The 18,452-nt window shown below is 39.8% G+C and overlaps 1 protein-coding gene across 3 annotated transcripts in view; it reads left to right on the top strand.

Annotated features, from left to right (window-relative positions):
* Positions 1-892: 892 nt before the first annotated feature.
* The window catches only part of LOC145978505 (limbic system-associated membrane protein), a 706,857-nt gene continuing 689,297 nt past the window's right edge, over positions 893-18,452 (top strand). For all 3 annotated transcript variants that reach the window (XM_083111131.1, XM_083111130.1, XM_083111129.1), the window contains exon 1: positions 893-1,197. In XM_083111131.1, coding sequence (XP_082967257.1) covers positions 1,137-1,197 — 61 coding nt within the window. In that variant the 5' untranslated portion in view covers positions 893-1,136. The remainder of the gene's footprint in view (positions 1,198-18,452) is intronic.

Raw genomic sequence — 18,452 nt, 5'->3', positions numbered from 1 at the left:
ATCCCGATAAGCCGAACTTCGATAATCCGGACAGGCAAAAGGCAAAGAAAAAAAGCCGAATGCAAGGTTTTAAATGTGGCTAGAAGTCAAGAGAATTTCCCAAAGAAAAGGCAGTCAACCACTGATGAAATTCTGTTTCGCGCAGACTTTGTACTGTACTGTATAGTATATTTAGGCCTATGCCCTTCAAATACACAATAATAAACGAGTTTTGTTGCTATAAACGAAGTTTTAATGCACTTTCTACTGTTCTTTTAGGTTCTTTCAGTTAATCCGGACTTATCCCCGCCATTAGACTGGATTAACAAGGTTTTACTGTATTGGTAACACACTTTTTGTTGTTCGTAGGCCAGGCAGCTGTTACACAGTTATAAACGATGGAAAAAAAAACATACTATAATGGTAAGTGTAAATTTTCACGACAAAATAATCCTACTCACAATAATAATAATAATACCAACAATGTGCGTCGCTGTGTGTAAAGATAAATATAGATTCCAGACTGTGGAGCTGCCTATGTGCGTAGTTTTTGCGTTATCCTCCAGATGGATATTTAGAAGTGCTCTATTTACGCGCCTTTAAGATTCAAGTTTTCGCCGACAAGAGCACCCAGCGCTTCGGGAAGTGATGAGAAGTTCCCATAAACCTTCCTGTTCTCCCAAAAATAGGCAAATAGATAAGGCTGGCTAGTTTAATGCTATTAACCTGCCGTGTAACTATAGCCAAAAGTGCACGGAGATGCTAGGATTATAGTGCTTTCAGCGCGAGATTGTTTTTAGCAAGTTGGGTTAGCGCGCGCTGCCCGACAGGTAGCCGGGGGGCCCCGCAAGGAGCGTAGCGAACCCGCGATGCTCACACAGCTGAAGCCACTGCGAGGCACAGTTCACCGCGGAACACGAACGCGAAAGCTTGTGAGTCGAAGCGGGCAAAAGCGCCGTGTCGAAACTAACGTGTGTCGCGGTTATAGAAAAACTGTGCGTTACCGGCAACGAAGTTCTTAACCCATACGCCACCCTCAGTTCGGCAATAAAAGAAAGAAACTAGAAGTATTGTGGGACAAGTGAGACTGACCCAATTTGGTTTTTTTTTTTTCTGTTTGTTGGTTCAGTTACACCCTTTTTTTTTTCTCGTCAATCATGGATTCGAAATTGGTGTTTGCTGTTTTGTTAGGAGTTCTCCAGGCTGCGTTTATTCACGGTAAGTCACTGTTTGTTTCCGTGATGACTGAATGATAACATTGTCAACTTGTAATGAAGGAGGAGGCGTATTGCGCCTGTAGATACGTCAGGCTTCCACGGGTGTGAGTAAAAGATCGCGGGTTCGATTCCCAGTGGGGCACAGTGGTTTAGTGGGAGAGTGGGGTGATAAATGCTGTAGGTCCAGTACTTAGCCTGTATGATGGGCGTAACTTGGAATATAACTTTGGGGGCAAGAATCTACCCTGGGGCTTAACATTGGGGAGGGAAGGATTCGAAATGTTTTCCATCCCATACAAATATCGTCCAGGGCTATTTGCTAAATAACCGTTACATTTGCGAAATCACTCGCCTTGTAAGCAACTGGTCCGGCGTTCGATACCCAGTGAAGGCACAAGTGCTTCGGATCCCACCTTAAACTGAAGGTTCAGTGTCGATTAGCCTTACTGTGCATAAAGTGGACTTAAACACAAACTCAATTAATCAATCATTTGCGAAATCGCAAATATTACTCTTTAATACTTTGCTCCTCAGGTCGCAGGAAGTTAAAAAGTAAGCTTAACTTGTAAGTTTTAATAAACCTGAAATTGTTGGGGGGGAGGGATCCTTGCCCCCCCCCCCCCCCCCCCCCGTTCCCGTCAAGCTGCTCCTATGACCTGTACGTTCGTAGAGTATATTTAAAACACTCCCACAATAAAAATATAAAGTATATCTCCAGCCCCAGTTGTATATGTGAACATGAATGGGACTTAAAAAAATGATACTGAAAGTAAGACTTTTCAGTGGTGAATCCCTGGATTTATTAAGGCGGGATCCCACTGTCTGTTGCTGTTGCACTTGGGAAACGGTAACGAACTAATACCGCGCAAATCTTGCAACGTCTCAACATGTACACGGTCACATCTTAATCCTGGATAACTTTTAATGAAAGACCGCGTCTCCCTGTCTTTAAGGTACCTCATTCCGGTCTCCCCTTCGCCCTGAAGCTTGCTAATGTGTTCGCGGTGTACTTTTTACGACTCTTCCAGAATAACCCCCTCTCACCCTCCCATCCCCGGAAGCTCATCTTCGTGTTGCGAAATTATCCCCCCCTCAAAATCACATCCCAAGACCGTCCTTTTTCTCGTGAAAAAAATTCCCCCTAGGTCTTACTGTCTTATAAATTAGTCCGGAAAATGACATAAGAAACCGAGGGGGAATCTCCCCATGTGAGGACCAAATTGGACTCCCTGTCTTTCTTGTCTTGAAGTCTTTTGATCCGTTAAAATAAGATACGAGAGCTGGAGTTTACACTCTGAACACGCGCTGGTCCAGAGCATCAGGTCGGTTTACGAGGGTGCACGTTCGTATTAAGATTATTTAAGAGTCTTTGGTACGTGCTGTAGTGTGATATTAGAAACTAGCCCACACTTAGGAACAGTTGATTAATTTTCCTCTTGACAAATTACGTTGTGTTACCACATCCACACGTGCTGTATCGATCGCTTCTTCATTAACATGTGGAGGAGACCTTAAAGCATTTTTTAGCCGCCTAGGTGGGCGAGCATCAAGATCTCGCTGCCGAATATTCTAGGTTCGAATCCTGTCCTCTTCGTTCCATTGCTAGCGTCTTAACAGTATCATGTAACATTAGCGTACGCAGACCCTCTGGGCAGGCCCGTACCCAGGATGTACATATAAACATGATTTCGTACACTAGATTCAGAAGCAATACACATATATACAAAATAATATATTAAGCGACCACATAGGTGTAACACAACTAGGCTAACGAGTGAAATTCGTGAGTCTTAATAACAAGTAATTTGCTGGAGAACGAAGTGAGATAGTTCAATTACATCGGAAATTAACCCGCCGTAGTTACTTGGAACTTTCGTCGGCTTTAAAATACTTTATTTTTTAAGGAGAATGATATTGTTTAATGACGGTAATAAGATTTCTCTGTACTAAATTTCAAAATGAGAGTATAAGGAGGAGCAACTGCCTTCCCTTGACCCCCCGTGTGTTCGCCTCACCATTGTATACTTATGCACGTGATTAGTCAAAAGTAGCAAAAAAAGCGATGTAAAATTCTCACTTCAAAGCAAAGCAGTCGGTTTCATTCTTGACAAGACCGCGGCCCGGGAAAATATTTTTCTTAAAAAAGTCTTTCCCCCGATTCCAAATGAATACTCGTAAACACCTTTTTATATATTTTTTTAAGTTATGCATTCATTATTATGTACTCTTGAAATTCAAAATTAATAAATTATGGTATGATCATGAAGAGTAATGGTTTGATTGTGTCGGCTTGTTGGTAAATATAAGAATTAGGTTTAAACCACGGGATATAATGAAATCTAGTAGTTTTCTCAGACCAACATCATTACAGTAATTTGCAATGTCGCACTTTGAACATAGATAAATTCTAATTAATCAAAATATTTGTTAATTAAAATTACTGCGCAGACTAAGTGGCAAATTTCAGGAGAGCCTCTTGTGGCCCGGTATAATTGTTGGCAGGGCCCCTCTATAAAGGGCTGCGGCCCCGAAGTTGATAAACGCTTGTCTAAAGAGACAAAAGCTACTGTGCATGAGGGATACATAATACTTGAAGCACCTTTGGGATATCTCCGACAGCCTAGATGTCGTTTCCACTGAAAGACGAGATTTCTGCTGTAACGTGATGGTTAACACAAACGCCTTGTTATCAACTGTTCCGGAGTTTTGATACCCGGTGGGACCCACTTTAGTCGGGCGGATACCTGTTTAAACTTTAGGCCCAGTCTCTCGTAAGTACCTATCAGCGTATGACGTGAACTTGGCAGAACCTCGTAAAATACTTGCCGTAATAGAAGTGGATAACGTTATATTATTGAACATCAGAATTGGGTGTCTGCAAAGCATTTTTTTTTTACAAAAACAAAAGTAGATTTTTTTTTAATATTGATGTTGGGGTGATCCGAAAATAATATATTCTGTTTCTGAATAACGCTTGCGTGTTTTTCATGTTATGCAAGTGTAATTGAAACCATCGTGAAATTTTGTATTTTTTTTTTTTTGTAAATTTTTATTAGTATTTTCCGCATTCGCAAGAACGTCAAAAAAAAACTTAACCGTTCCTCGAAATTGCTTATAAATGGATAAAGTGACATATTAAACGCATTTTGTCGTTCATTCTAGGTGGCGAAATAATGCAAATATAGCATTTGGCGTCATTTTTAGTGTTACTCACAAATTTTCCCAGGAAAATTTAATAGTTAAATTTTATTGCTGAAAAGAATTATTTTATTATCATAAATATTTAATGGAAACATTTCTGCTTCACTTCTGTGTCGTGTGATATAACCTACACAATATTCCTCAAGCAATATTAACAACGATATTTTCGTTATTAGCAGGCGCGATTCAGGACCCGACGAAATACGGTTGTCTTTTAATCGTATTTTATTTTTATAATTAATTATATAGCTTCTTTATGCTAGTCCCGATTGAGAATTCGCGTTCTTGTGTTGTTCGCCCCCTCTTAATCAAGTTCATTATATATTATTCCTCCTTGTCGAAGCGGTTAGTCTACACAGTAAATAACTGATGTGTTTCAATTTCAAAAGTTTGTTTAAGCTTTGTGGTAACCCTAAATATAAAAATAGTAAGCTTTACTAAATTTGTTAACTGTGACTTAATTATTGGTTACTGCAATTGTGGTGAACAATAATTTGCTTCTCGCCTGTTTAAACCGAGAGTTGGTTTCGGGAAAAATATAAATATTTATTTATTTATTTAAGTGTTTTTAAATTGCCGAGAACAGCTTTTCAGTTTTAATACAGGAGTATTACATGTTACAAGGTATCCAAAACCACAGTATTGGACAAGAGAACATTCCAAAATATTTATCAAACATAACCTAAAACTACAAGAATTTTAAAAATGCATTAAAATATATACAATTGTTACATTTCAACTATAGAACTATAAAATAGTTCTTAAATAATTATCCTTATATATGAACTTGAAAATTGTTATAACAACATTATTCATATGTAAGTTGCTTATCCGTAACAAACTTTTTCTCTCTGTAAAGAGGCAGAAAATTACAAAGAATTGAGTAAATTCAAATGAACTTGAACATCAAGGGATCATGTGAAGGAAATTTGTTTTTAAAGCTATCCCTTTAATTGACTTGTCACTGTCCTAATTACTATCCTATTAGCTCCAATAGCAAAGTTTTTAGTTGAATTCCATGACAGGGTCGTTCTTGGGTTCAAATCCAGTAACGGTGACGAATGTGTCATCTTGATCGTCAAAAATAGCACTGTTCCACATCACTGGAAAGAAAATAATACTTCTTCAGTATTTCGAAACCTTGCATATTCTTGTCATAGTGGTAACGTCATCACATTGTAATAACGAGTCCCGGGGTTGATACCTGGCTGGTGGAGGCACATCGCACAGTGGTTCGGATCCCACTCTATGTCTAGTCCAGATGAGCTTTTCTATGCATGCAGTGGGTTTAAAAACAAACTTTTCTATTTTTAGAAAATTAGTACGTACTGCCACGATATCTGTGACAGAAATAGTCCGATACTATTCACTATTTAACCATTTCGTGTATTCCGTTTTTGGAACACCTGTCTCACGAACACCCGAGTAAGAGTGGTACGTTTCTCCAGAACCTTTCAATAAAATATATCTTCCCTTGAAGCTGTACCTAGGCGGTCTTTTTCAGAGCAGTTCGAAAAAGAACCAGCAATTATTTTCCTATTTCGTTGAAGCTAAAAATAACAATTTTTAACAAGTATGAAGTACCAAAGTTTGATTGGCGCTGGCGCATCTTATGCGACGGCAAATACGGTAATTAGTTTTAATTTAAATATCTTTCCAATGATCAAATAAATTGTGCAGAATAATATGCATTTGCAATTGTTATATGTCCAGTTGTCTTCGCCTGCCAATGATGTTCCCCTCATGTAGCATCATCATGAGAACCTAGACCAGAACCAGGGGTGCCCACGGGGGGGATTCTTCACACTAAAATGGGGAGATTTTTCGTTTGATTGACTTGTTATTCATCTTCAGTTATTTAATCGCGGTGGGAAAGATGGGATTGAGAAGGGTGGAAGAAATGTTTTATACAATGTAATGCCTATATTGTAAACAATACCTAAGGTAAAACATGTATTGTTTATTGTTCCGCCAATGTTGTCTGACCAAAATAATTTGAGTAAATAATTCGGCATCAACAGGAAAGGGAGGAATGTTCTACCTTTTTGGGGGGGACTGCGTCATAGGGCTTGGAGCGGATGGGCACCCCTGACCAGAACTAACCAATTGATCACCATCATTCCTCATTGAAGTGATTAACACAAAGATAGGAAAATAGACTAAGAATCCAAAATACATATGCGGTAAACAACCAATGATTTATTGGTAAAAAAAATCTAATTTCTGCCATATATCTCAATGGGTAATCGCATTGATCATGGTTTCGCGTCGGTGACCAAACGCGTTGAGCGCTGGACTCGCGATCTCGCAGCCGACGGGCCCCAAGTTCGAGTCCTGGCGTTGGCATAGCCGTTCCTTCATGAGTGTGCTTTCATCAGTTACATCTAATCAGCATTCATCATCATCTTTGCCAAAAGTGGCACAAAATGCATAATACAACTGGGATCCTCAAAATTAGGAAAACATTAATGTCAATGCCAAAATATACTCTTTACACACCAAACTTTTCGAAACAGGCATTGGAATATCAAGTGCATCTGGCGGCGATTAGGGGGGCGAGGGGGGGACAGTTGCCCCCCCCAAATTTTTGCCACTTATGCCCCCGCACTATGCTAAACCTTATCTACAAAGGTTGCCCCCCCCCCGACTTTTGCACTTTGCTCCTCCGGTTTTTGAACCCAATCGCCGCCACCAATCCAAATACATTTTCAGGCATTTATTAATATTAATATTTGTCGTATGTATAATTCGCGTGTTATCCGTAAAGAATTAAGAAGTTCATTTTCAATTGAAGTACTGACACAGCTTGTTGCAATGTTGCAACTTCATTGTATACTCAGGTTAGGTTAATGGGGCTAAGCACTTAAAAGTGAATCCCAAACACAGCAATATGCTTTCACCTGAAATTTAAACCCAGACCACTTGATTACTACGACACCTAGGAGGGTCTTGTAACAAGAGCAACATTACTTGCAAAGAACACGTGAAATAACACACATTTGCATGTCGCACGTTATTGTGTGAAAAAAAGATTATCAATTGAAACGGGACAAGAAGGAGATATGTCCTTTCTTTTTGCTTTAGTTTGACTGATTCAATTAGGATATTTTAGGTCGCTATTTATTTTGTCACGTTTAAAAGGAAGGGTGTTAGGACCATTGGTACACTATATCTACGCTAAGGTGGGTATAGTTTAGGTACGAAAATACATACAGGCATATGCATACGTTTATATGTACACATGTATATAACGCACGTACATACGGGGATTGATGTACAGCTATAGTGGAACCACAAGCAAAACAACCTGCGCAGACCCGCGACTCCTGTGCACCGTACCCCCGCGAGTAGGGGAGGGGAAGAGTGGACCATGCTGTAACACCATTAAGACTTGTTTCCATGATTATGAAAAACTAAATATGCTGACCAAGGCAGTAATTTATTTTTAAATAATAAATTTAATGAAAAATGGAAAGCTGCGAGGGAACGTTTCGTTCCAAGGTTTTTTTCCTTGTGGTCGATCTAAAGTAAATGTATATTATACAAGTTGTATAAAGAAATACAATAGAACTACTATATACACTCGTTGCTATGCTGTTGTGTTGGCCGATCGAATAACATTGTTGTCGCAGTGCACTGAGGTTGAAGAATATTGATTTAAAATATGCTTCCTTTTAGATTTGTTTAACAGTAAATAGTGCACAAGATATCAAGGAAACAATTACATTTTTGAATTCCTGAGCTCACGCCAGTGTAATTTGATATGCTACATGCCCCCCTTCCCATTTGATATTTCGGACCTGCGTTCAAGATGGCAGATTTCAAGATGGCGGTCATGGCCACCATGTGCTCCCTTCTACTACCATCTTCCATTACCATATTTTACATTTTCCTGTCAGGTTTCAAAATAAAAGGGTGTCCAAAGACTTTTGACTCACCCTGTATAATAATACAAATAAAGTAAGATTTTAAAGTTGACTCAAACGCACTCAATTAAACACACACAATCTTAGAAATAGAGAACTAGTTTGTTGAAGGAACTACTGTTGAAGGTTTTTGCCCTGTCTTGTATACTCAAAAGTGTGTGCGGCATGCATCAGTCTATGAATTGGATTTGAATTGTTGTTTAAGCCCACTTTATGCACAGATAGGCTAATCGGGACTGGAACTACAGTTTAAATGGAGATCCAAACCACTGTGCAATTGGGCTCCACCGGGTATCGAACCCGGGACACCCATATTACAAGGCGACAACGTTACCACTACGTCATCGGGGAGGCCCATCAGCCTAAGATTAGGACCCCTTTCACTGATTGGTTGATTTAAAGTTGAAATATTAGAAGGCTGAAAGGCTGCGGCTTTCATTAAAGATATCATCCCCGCATTAACCTGGAACAACAGGGAAACAGCTTATAATCATGGCAGCCCAAAAATTTCGCAATGCAAGATTTGTCACTTGGTTGGTGCTTCCTTTTGCATAATATCGCATCCAACCCTTCCCCCCCAAAAAAATCCCAGCCAGTTGCCACTTACCCCCACTACGAGCATTTTCATTTGCTTCGCTAGGGTGACCAGATATTTGTTGACGAAAAAGAGTATAGTCTATAGGTTGAAGGTGCGCATGCACAAAACATAAAAAGAAAACGAAAGTGAGGGTGGCTATTTGTTATTGCTTCTATTATTAGCCCCTATAAAATAGGCCTACACTCTACAGATTCAAATAACTTATGGGTCTAATGTAATTAGCTAATTACAAATACTTATCCTCACCAATGGACACCATCATTCATACTTCTGGGATGATTTCGCTTTCTTGAGTATGTTTAAATCGTCCTTTATTGCCAGTCCAATCTCTTCACAGGTCATGTCCACATTGAATTTCACTTTCATTACTTGTTCGAGTGTTGACACCAGGAGTGTACTTTTTTCCTCTCGCCAATAAGTTTGAATAACACTGAAGAGTCTTTCACAATCAACATTTGTACCAGGCAGGGTAATCAAGAATTTTATAAGAGGCACAATCACTTTTAAATTTGACCCAGCCTGTACTAAATCTTTGTAACTGGCCTCCACTTACCCATCATTGTCTCCTTTCTTTCCCCTCAATCTTCAAGATGTTTTTCAGCGGCTTTTGAAATTGCACAGTAGTGTCAAAAATATCATTATCATTAAATTCCAATGAATTTGAAATATGTTTTGCTTATTGATGGAAATATGAAAATGACTCTTGAAATTGTTCATAGGAAATTCTTGGGTCAAGGAGTAAATACCTCAGTTTGTTGACATCTTCAAAGAAACGAAGTGACCATGATTCTAAGTATTTTACCACTTCACAATAAAACCTATTTGAAACAGAGTATACATATTCCTCCTTCATACTCCTTTCTTTTACAAGTTTCATAAGTAAACTTTTTGCTGAGAATGGGAAAAAGTTCTGTTCTATTCTGTCCCTGTATTTCTGTAGGAGTTGAAAATATTGAACAGAAACTTCAATTGCTGTTATATTACACCTTTCAATTTTTAAAATAGTATCATTAAACAGGAGTAGCTGTGCATGCAGGTGTATCATCTTGAAAAAAATGACTATAGCAATTGGGGCATTTCCTCACTCCAAAAAAGGCCTTTATCGCTTCATGCTGACGTATAATTTTTTCTACACGAGGAAGTAAAGAGAGGAATCTTGTCTTTGAGTGGTATAAAAGACCCTCATAATGACACCCAATAAATTCACAGAAACCTTTCAAATTTTCTGTTCTCACAGTAAAAATACTAAAATGATTGTATATTTTGAAAACCAAGTTCTCAACATCTATGGGTATTTTTTTTCGCACAAGGTACAGACATTGCATTATGTAGAATATGAGCCCTACAACCAGTAGGCAAAATATTTTTTTCTAATCTGCACTCCAACTCTCTGTGCACATTTGTATTTCCTGATGTCTTTTTTATGCTACCAAAATTTAATGGTGCATTGTCTGCTACAAATCCAACAACCTTGTTTTCCAAACCATATTAACTTACTGTACGATCCATCAGTACACTTGGCACAGTTTCAGAGGTTTCATCGGGTAAGCTATGAATTTTCAAAAGGCATGTTTTAATATGAATATCAGTGTCAACTTCACAGTACCGCACTAACACAGGGAGAATTTTGGTCGCTTTTCTATTAGAAGCATCACAAGCAATGACAACGAAGGGTGATTTTTTTAAAACCATTATTTAAAATATTTTCTGACCATTCCCCCACCGATGAACATTCTGTGTGTGACTTCGATTTAATATGTTGTTCAATATCATATGTACCTTTGTTTTTTTTATGGAGAATAATTTTTGGCACACTGAGCAGAAAGCTTTGTAAATGTCATTATTTCGCGATTTTTTAATACAGGGATACGTATCTTCAAAGGCCTGGTTCTATTGACACTTTCCTCGCGACATTGTCTTCTTATTAGGTGCACCATAAATAAAGTTAACACACACAAACAAGAGCCACTAGTAACAGACACATAATTGAACGTCACTACTTCACAACATCCACTTTCAAACTGATTCCTAAACACTAGACTAAATAAAATGTAACATTCCGGCGCGCTTTGTCGAAAAGCTGATGTTGATGTCGATGCCATTATTGTTGATATCGCGAGCGCAGGGGTAGTGCAACGGAGGTGAGAGGTTGGGGCAGAGAGCAGCGATGCCAGATCTTCAAGATTTTCTCCCGCCGGTCGTCTTACGCACAGATTACACAGAGCAACTGCTTTGATTCTCGTCTGCTGGGCGACAGAGGTTTCAACACAGGGTGCAACGTTGCAACCACTTGCAATGCGTTTTACGCATAAAATAATGAATGAAATTAAAATAGCAAGGAAAAGAGTATATTTGGGGAATTTTGCAAATTGAAAAGAGTATAGAGTATATGAACCTGTAAAAGAGTATAATACTGTTAAAAAGAGAATGTCTGGTCACCCTTCGAGGTAAACCCTAAGACGGTAAAAATAACATCTTAGGAACTTTTAGTTAATGTTTAATATACATAAATTAATTCAGATTATGTCCTGTTGATCATTTACTTCATCATTCGCAATTCTCACCTTGTCATTACGACAGACATGAATTCGTGCTGATCTCTGCGGAGAATGCGGATATGCCACATCAAGACATCGCGGTGGGTAACTCGTCCATAGTTTTGTCACGTCCCGGCTTTTATGATCAATATTCACCCATTTGCGCTCCCCTGCAACAATGCGCACGTAACAATAGCGACAATGGAAACTAAATTAGGTGCTCAAACCGAAATGTACGCGCGGACGAATCCACAGGCCGATATTATGCGATGACGTACCTGTCCAAATGGTCGGCATCTGATAATTATGAAGAAACTGCACGCTTTGCAACAAAGCGTTGCTTGTCCTCTTTTTATGAGGTGGCCAGAGGCGGATTTAACACGCTGCTACCTGGGCTAAGCTAAGCTACCGCAAAAATGTAAGTTGCATTTTCTAGTTGTTCTTTTAATGTCTTTAAATCACCAGAATAGTGTTAGGACGGTCGAAGCACAGGGAGAGGAAGTCGCATCGAATTTGTATTCTCTTACTTTGCATCGCTTTGTGCCATTCTTGGCTAAACAGACGATGAGAATGAATGATGAATAGAGGTAGGTAGGTACCACAGAGTTTCCTCCAGGTACCTACTTTATACGACGCTGGGTGGGCCCCGGAGCCGCTTGAACAGGTGGAAAGAATCCCGGTTCTCACCCGCCAGGAATCGAACTCGGCCCTCTCCCATGGTAGTCAGAAGCCCTAACGACTGAGCTACCGCGGCTCTTCACCCCTAGGTACTAATTAATAAAATGCTGGGTGAGTCCCAGAACCACTTCATCCAGGAACGTGCTCAGAACCCGAGATTATCCACGCAGGGATTCAAACCCGGGTCTGCTGCGAGTAGTCTGTCACCCTACCCACTGGATGATCGCGGCTCTACCAAGATAACCGTGGAATCCGTTTTCGGGTGACAAAACCCCGGCTGTAAAACTTTTCTCTCGGTGAGCATGTGTGACGATGTGAGAGAATTGTGAACTAAATCCGTATCGAAACCGCCCGCCATATATCATGGGTGGCTTAGTAGTATAATCTGAATATATATATTATTAATCCGGATTTGCGCCTGGCCGGTAACATTCAACTGCAGGTTAAGTGTGGCATTATGGGTAACCCAACAACCACAAAAAAAAAATCAGTTGGGGTTTTCCACGTCGCACGTCAGTATGAACGTTTTAACGAACTGTGGATTAAGAGATTTGCTTTTCTTGTCTCCATACAATATTGGTTTTAAGCTTTACCTCATGTAGTCTGTTCATGAGACTGATTTCAACAATAAAATTGGTTTTTGGGTGTCCCTATTAACAATGTTCCAACTCGTAAATCTTTAACGTAATTGAATTTAGGTTTACTTGTTTAAAATTTTCCCTTCTTCTCTCCCTCTCTTTGTGTGCTGTCTTTCTCCTTCTCTCCCCCTTCTATAGTTGTCTGCCTGCTTCTCCACATTTTTCTTTGCCTGCTTCTCGCCCATTTTTCTTTGCCTGCCTCTCCATCCCTCCCTGTGTTTGCATGTCTCTCTCCTTCTCTTTGTCTGTCTCTCTCTCTCCCTTTCTCTTTTTCTGCCTGTCTTTCTCCTCTCTCTCTGTTCATCTCTCTCTTCCTTGCCTGGTTCCTTTTTCTACTTGTTTTCTTCTCTTCTTCTGAATGTTTTTCTCCATCTCTCTCTCTCCCTTTGTCTATCTGTCTCTCTCTCTCTGTTTGCCTGTTTCTTCCATATTTCTTTACCTCTCTCGCCATTCCTCTCTTTGTTTAACTGTCTTTCACTTTCTCTTTGTCTCCCTGTCTCTCCTTCCTCTCTCTCTCTCTCTCTCTTTTTCTCTCTCCTCTCTTTATCTGACTCTCTCTTTGTTTGCCTTCTCTCCCTCTCTCTCTTAGCTTTTCAGTCTCCCTCATCTCCTTAGAGCAAGCCATTGTCCAACACACACATACTCCTGAGTAACATCCAAGCATTTCCCTGGGAGGCCTGAGAAGAAAAAAATCAAAGCAAAAGGTGACCAACGAGAAATCTCATTCACCAAGTCAAAAAAGCGAGTTTGGTTTGTTTTCGTTCCTCCCCTCCAGCCCTTCCCATCCTCTTCCTTTCCCTCTCTGGGAGGATACCTTCTCGGAAGCTTACGGGGCGGCGGCCATACGAGAAATCTCACGCAAAAGATTGAATCGCATCGAAGGTCGACCACGCGGAGAGGTCACATCCTAGCCCTCGCCTTTCCCTAGGGAGGTGGTCTTTCCCGGGAAGAAAAATGTAAATCTTATCGAGGAAAAGAATTCCCGGGTGTGTCGTACGGGATACGCTCCTTTCCCTACCTTGAAGGTCCCGGGATGTTCTGGGGAGAAAGTTGTGCACCGAGTCCTGGCACTGTTGAGGGTGAAATGTGATCTCAGGTTTTTAGAGCGTTCACTCTGTGTCAGTTTTCTACATAAGTGAATTTTTCTACAGGCCAAAAGTATACGAATACAAAAATTGGAGAATATATTTACAGTAAATATTTACTACCTCGGTCTCTGACAATTTCGTGAAAATGTAAATCGACTAAGGTGACCAAATTTTTTAAGACGACAATACGGGACATTTTTCATATTTTCCTGAAGAAGAAACTGGACAAAACGTGACATATTTCATATTTTCCTGAAGAAAAACTGGACATTTTTTATATTTTCCTGAAGGAAAAACGGGACATTTATATTTTCCTGAAGAAAAAACGGGACAAAACGGAACATTTTTCATATTTTCCTGAAGAAAAAACGGGACATATTTTATTTTCCTGAAGAAAAAACGGGACAAAACGGGACATTTTTTATATTTTCCTGAAGAAAAATCTGGACAAAACGGAACATTTTTGATATTTTCCTGAAGAAAAAAAGGGACATTTTTTATATTTTCCTGAAGAAAAATCTGGACAAAACGGAACATTTTTGATATTTTCCTGAAGAAAAAACGGGACATTTTTTATATTTCCCTGAAGAAAAAACTGTACAAAACGGGACATTTTTTATATTTTCCTGAGGAAAAAACTGGACAAAACGGAACATTTTTTATATTTTCCTGAAGAAAAAACGGGACATATTTTATATTTTCCTGAAGAAAAAACGGGACATTTTTATATTTTCCTGAAGAAAAAACGGGACAAAACGGGACATTTTTTATATTTTCCTGAAGAAAAAACGGGACAAAACGGTACTGCAAACTGTGTATGTGTGTGTGTATACATATGTAGTATATATACTGTTTCCTCATAATTACTTAGGTTTTGAAAACTAAATAAATAGACCTGTAATATATAAACGGCACTCTAGTCAGATGTGAATGACAATGTTACTATCCCATAGTTCATAGTAATAGTAGAGAAGGTGTATTGTTGCAGTAATTCTATGCCGATAAGTCATCGTCACAAAACACACATTTTGGCGTCCCGTTTTATGTTTAAAAAATCGAGACACAGACTAAAGGAAAGTCCTGACAAACATGGTACGTCTAGTCACCTTAAAATAGACTGAACTGTTTTTGCACAGTTGCAAAAATTGGCGATTAGTGAAAACACACAGCAAACAATCAAGAGCACTAAAGACTTGTACAGTAAAACTTCTAACTGTCGGGCATTTTTAATTGCAGACAGCTCTTAAATTCCCCTTGAGAAATGCATGAACAGATTACTTTTTAATAATGGACGTTCTCAAATACGGGCGCCCACACTGGAAAGTACCCCCATTTCTTTCGCCTTTAAAGAGTACCTTTCAATTTCATTCACTTCAGTTTCATTTTACTCATCGTCGCGATCAGCCAAAGTGGAAGAAAATATACAAATACGATTTGTAGAATGACATCGTAACTAACTAACTCCCTAGCCTTCTTAAACCCGAAGGTTCATGGCTGCAGCAACACAGGCCTTCCATCTTTCCCTATCTTGAGCAAGTTCTATACACTCTTTTCCATCCCTACCGATTTCCCTTAGGTCCATCTCAACGTTGTCCCTCCATCTTCGTCTTGGCCTTCCTACAGGTCTCTTACCATCAGGTTTCCCAACAAGAATCCTGTAAACTCCTCTTTCCTCTCCCATTCGTGCCACATGGCCTGCCCACCTAAGTCTTCTTGAATTAATTATTCTAATAATATCTGGACATGCATACAAATTATGTAGTTCTAAATTATGTAACCTTCTCCACTCACCTGTCTCCTCATCCCTTTTAGGTCCAAATATTTTCCTAAGGATCTTATTTTCAAATAAGACATTGTACTACAAGAAATGTGAGTTTTTGTAGAAAAAAATATGTATTCACTTCAGTGTATCCCATAGGCGTGCGCAGATCCTCTGATTAGGGGGGGGGGAGCTTTGATGAAATTTCAGTAGGGAAAGATAAAAAACTCATTTTATCACTGTTTTAGTTTTAATAAATTGTCTCTGAAATGTTCCTCCAAACAATTGTGTTCATTCCTCCAAACAATTGTGTTCATACAAAACGGTTTAGCAAGAAGAATCTGAAGTGCTTAGTAGTTGTAACTTCTCTCTCTGGTAATTTACAATGCATTACAGAAAACAAAAAAATTGCGAGCGAAGGGAGCACGGAAATTTTTGGATCCAAATGTTTGCTAACTGAAAACAACATTGATTCAATATGACAAAAACATTTCATGAGACGCCAATTAGATCGTTCGGCGCCCAGGGCCAACTTCCGACGCCCCCTAGCTACGGATCTGAAGTTGATATGACTTTAAGAAAATTTTACGGAGTGTATTTTTATTTGTATAAAATTTGATATCGTGGGGGGCAGTTGCCCCTCTGTATCCCCCTGCAGGTGGTCTTGCCAGTCTGGATGAAATAATGCAAGAAAGACGCGAAAACTAATTTCATCTTCAGAATCTTTTGTTCTGCTACTCTTAGATTCTACTAGTCTTGCTTTCTTTTACCTCAATGTTTGCGACCCTTTACCCTGTAGAATTGATTTTCGTCCAAGGTTTGGGAGGGACAATGTCCCATCCCCGTAGATGATTTGAACTTTAATCGGCTTGAAAATACTTAATCGTTTAATAATGGCGATAAGATTCCTCTTCACCAAATGTCTAGGTGAAAGCACAATAATGTATGAGGGACATGGACGTCTGGAAGGGGGGCAAGGATGGCCACACCTCCCCTTTAGAAATCGAATGTCAACCGAAAAGAGTATATTTCACAGGTATAATTTGATTTATATTAATGCGATAATTTCAAATTCAAGTGGTGTTTTTTGAGGGGCAACACTATTATCGGCCAGGCGTGGAAAAAAATTGCGGACGTCCATGATGGGGGGGGGGGCAATAACCCTCTTGCCCCCCCCCCCCCCCGTGAGCACGCCTATGGTGTATCCTGTAAAAATAACTGCAATGCGAACACTTGAGAAATACTTGAAAGGTTTAAATGTGCACAGACAAGATGAATGTTAGAATTAACAAAGACATTTGGTTGCAATTTGTGGTAAACCTAAGTTAGCAGCTTCAGGTTGGTCAGATTTGCTGGTGAATATTTGTTTTGTAGATTATGTCAACAGTTTACAGCACCATTTTCTTGTATATTACAAATAAATATTTGTGACTGTGATAAATATAATTATATACCAAACTTGATAGCCCTCCCCGATGGCGTAGTAGTAACGTCGTTGCTTTGTAATCAAGGGGTCCCAAGTGCCATACCAGATAGACACACAGTGCCTCGGATAAACTGTAGGGCCAGTCTGTGCATAAAGTGGATTTAAAACAAAAACTCAAGTAAAGCTTGATGTTATAACATGTATAAACATTTTTTTGATAGGTCCTTTTCCTAGACGCATCGTCTTGCAGCGCGGCATTCTTATGTGAGCTTTCTGCACTGCAAGCTGATACGTCTTGCATGCCCGTGGACTCGCACACACCTTGGGTTATCTCTGAAACAAACGTGTTGACAAGTTTTTTTACTTTGAGTTGTCACAATACCTCGAGATCCAATGGTGTTTTGATATTTTGAACAGGGGGGGTGGGGATATAACTTGTTTTGCGCCGTCCAGCTGAGTGTGAATTACCTTCCATCCTCCCCGTAATAGAGCTTTACCAGTAGCCTGTAAAATACAGAAACTCAATACGAAAACACAGGCCTCGGTCTTTGTTTCTTGAGGAACAAATGCCGAGTGAGGCAATGCCCCATTTTTCTGATGGCCCCAAATGGTTGGTAATGAACGCATTTGTTCTCAGTCTCGCGTCCTGTACGCTGTAATTTTCCAACGCGAAAATTATTCCCCTACGCAATTTTAGCTCGAAAGACAATAATTCGTTCTGTTTGTGTGAGAACCTGCAGGAAAACTATTGGCTGTCTTATGTCAAATGGTGAGGCAATGCTGGTGTAATTTTATGAGAAATGGAGTTTGTAAATTCTTCATTGTGTTAGTCGGTCGATGAAACAACAAGTAAAAAGGTCTTGTGTTGTTTCCATGTGATTGGTTCTTGTACTGGCATGGCTTCATGGTTTCCGCACTCGCGTTTTTGGTGCGGGGGGGGGGGGGTTCCTGATATCAATATGGGATACCCAGTTTCGAATCTTGAAGTTACAGGTCAAGTGTATCTGGGTACCCGAGTTTCAGTTCTAGAAAGAGGTATTCAATTTGCTATTCCTTATGGTAAACTCTCCGTTCCACATCCGGGTGCCCGGTTCTCTGTTCCGGATCCTGGTTCTTTGTTTCAGGTCCGGGTATCCGGTTATCAGTTCCAAATCCGGGTATCCTTTTCTCGGTTCTGGATTCGGGTATCCGGTTATCGGTTTAGCATTCAGGTATCCTTTTCTCGGTTCCGGGTATCCGGTTCTCGGTTCAGGGTTTTGGTACTAGGTCATCGGTCGTGGTCCGTCTATCCGGTTCTCGTTTGTGGATCAGACTACCGAGTTATTGATTGCGGGTCCGGGTACTCGCTTCCGTACTCTGTCTCGGATCCCAGTAACCGGTTCTTTGTTCCAAATCTGGGTACTCT

Source organism: Lepisma saccharinum, chromosome 25 (genome assembly GCF_977018435.1).
Source record: "Lepisma saccharinum chromosome 25, izLepSacc3.1, whole genome shotgun sequence".
Classification (NCBI taxonomy): Eukaryota; Metazoa; Arthropoda; class Insecta; order Zygentoma; family Lepismatidae; genus Lepisma; species Lepisma saccharinum.
This window is presented reverse-complemented; position numbering and strand designations above follow the sequence as displayed.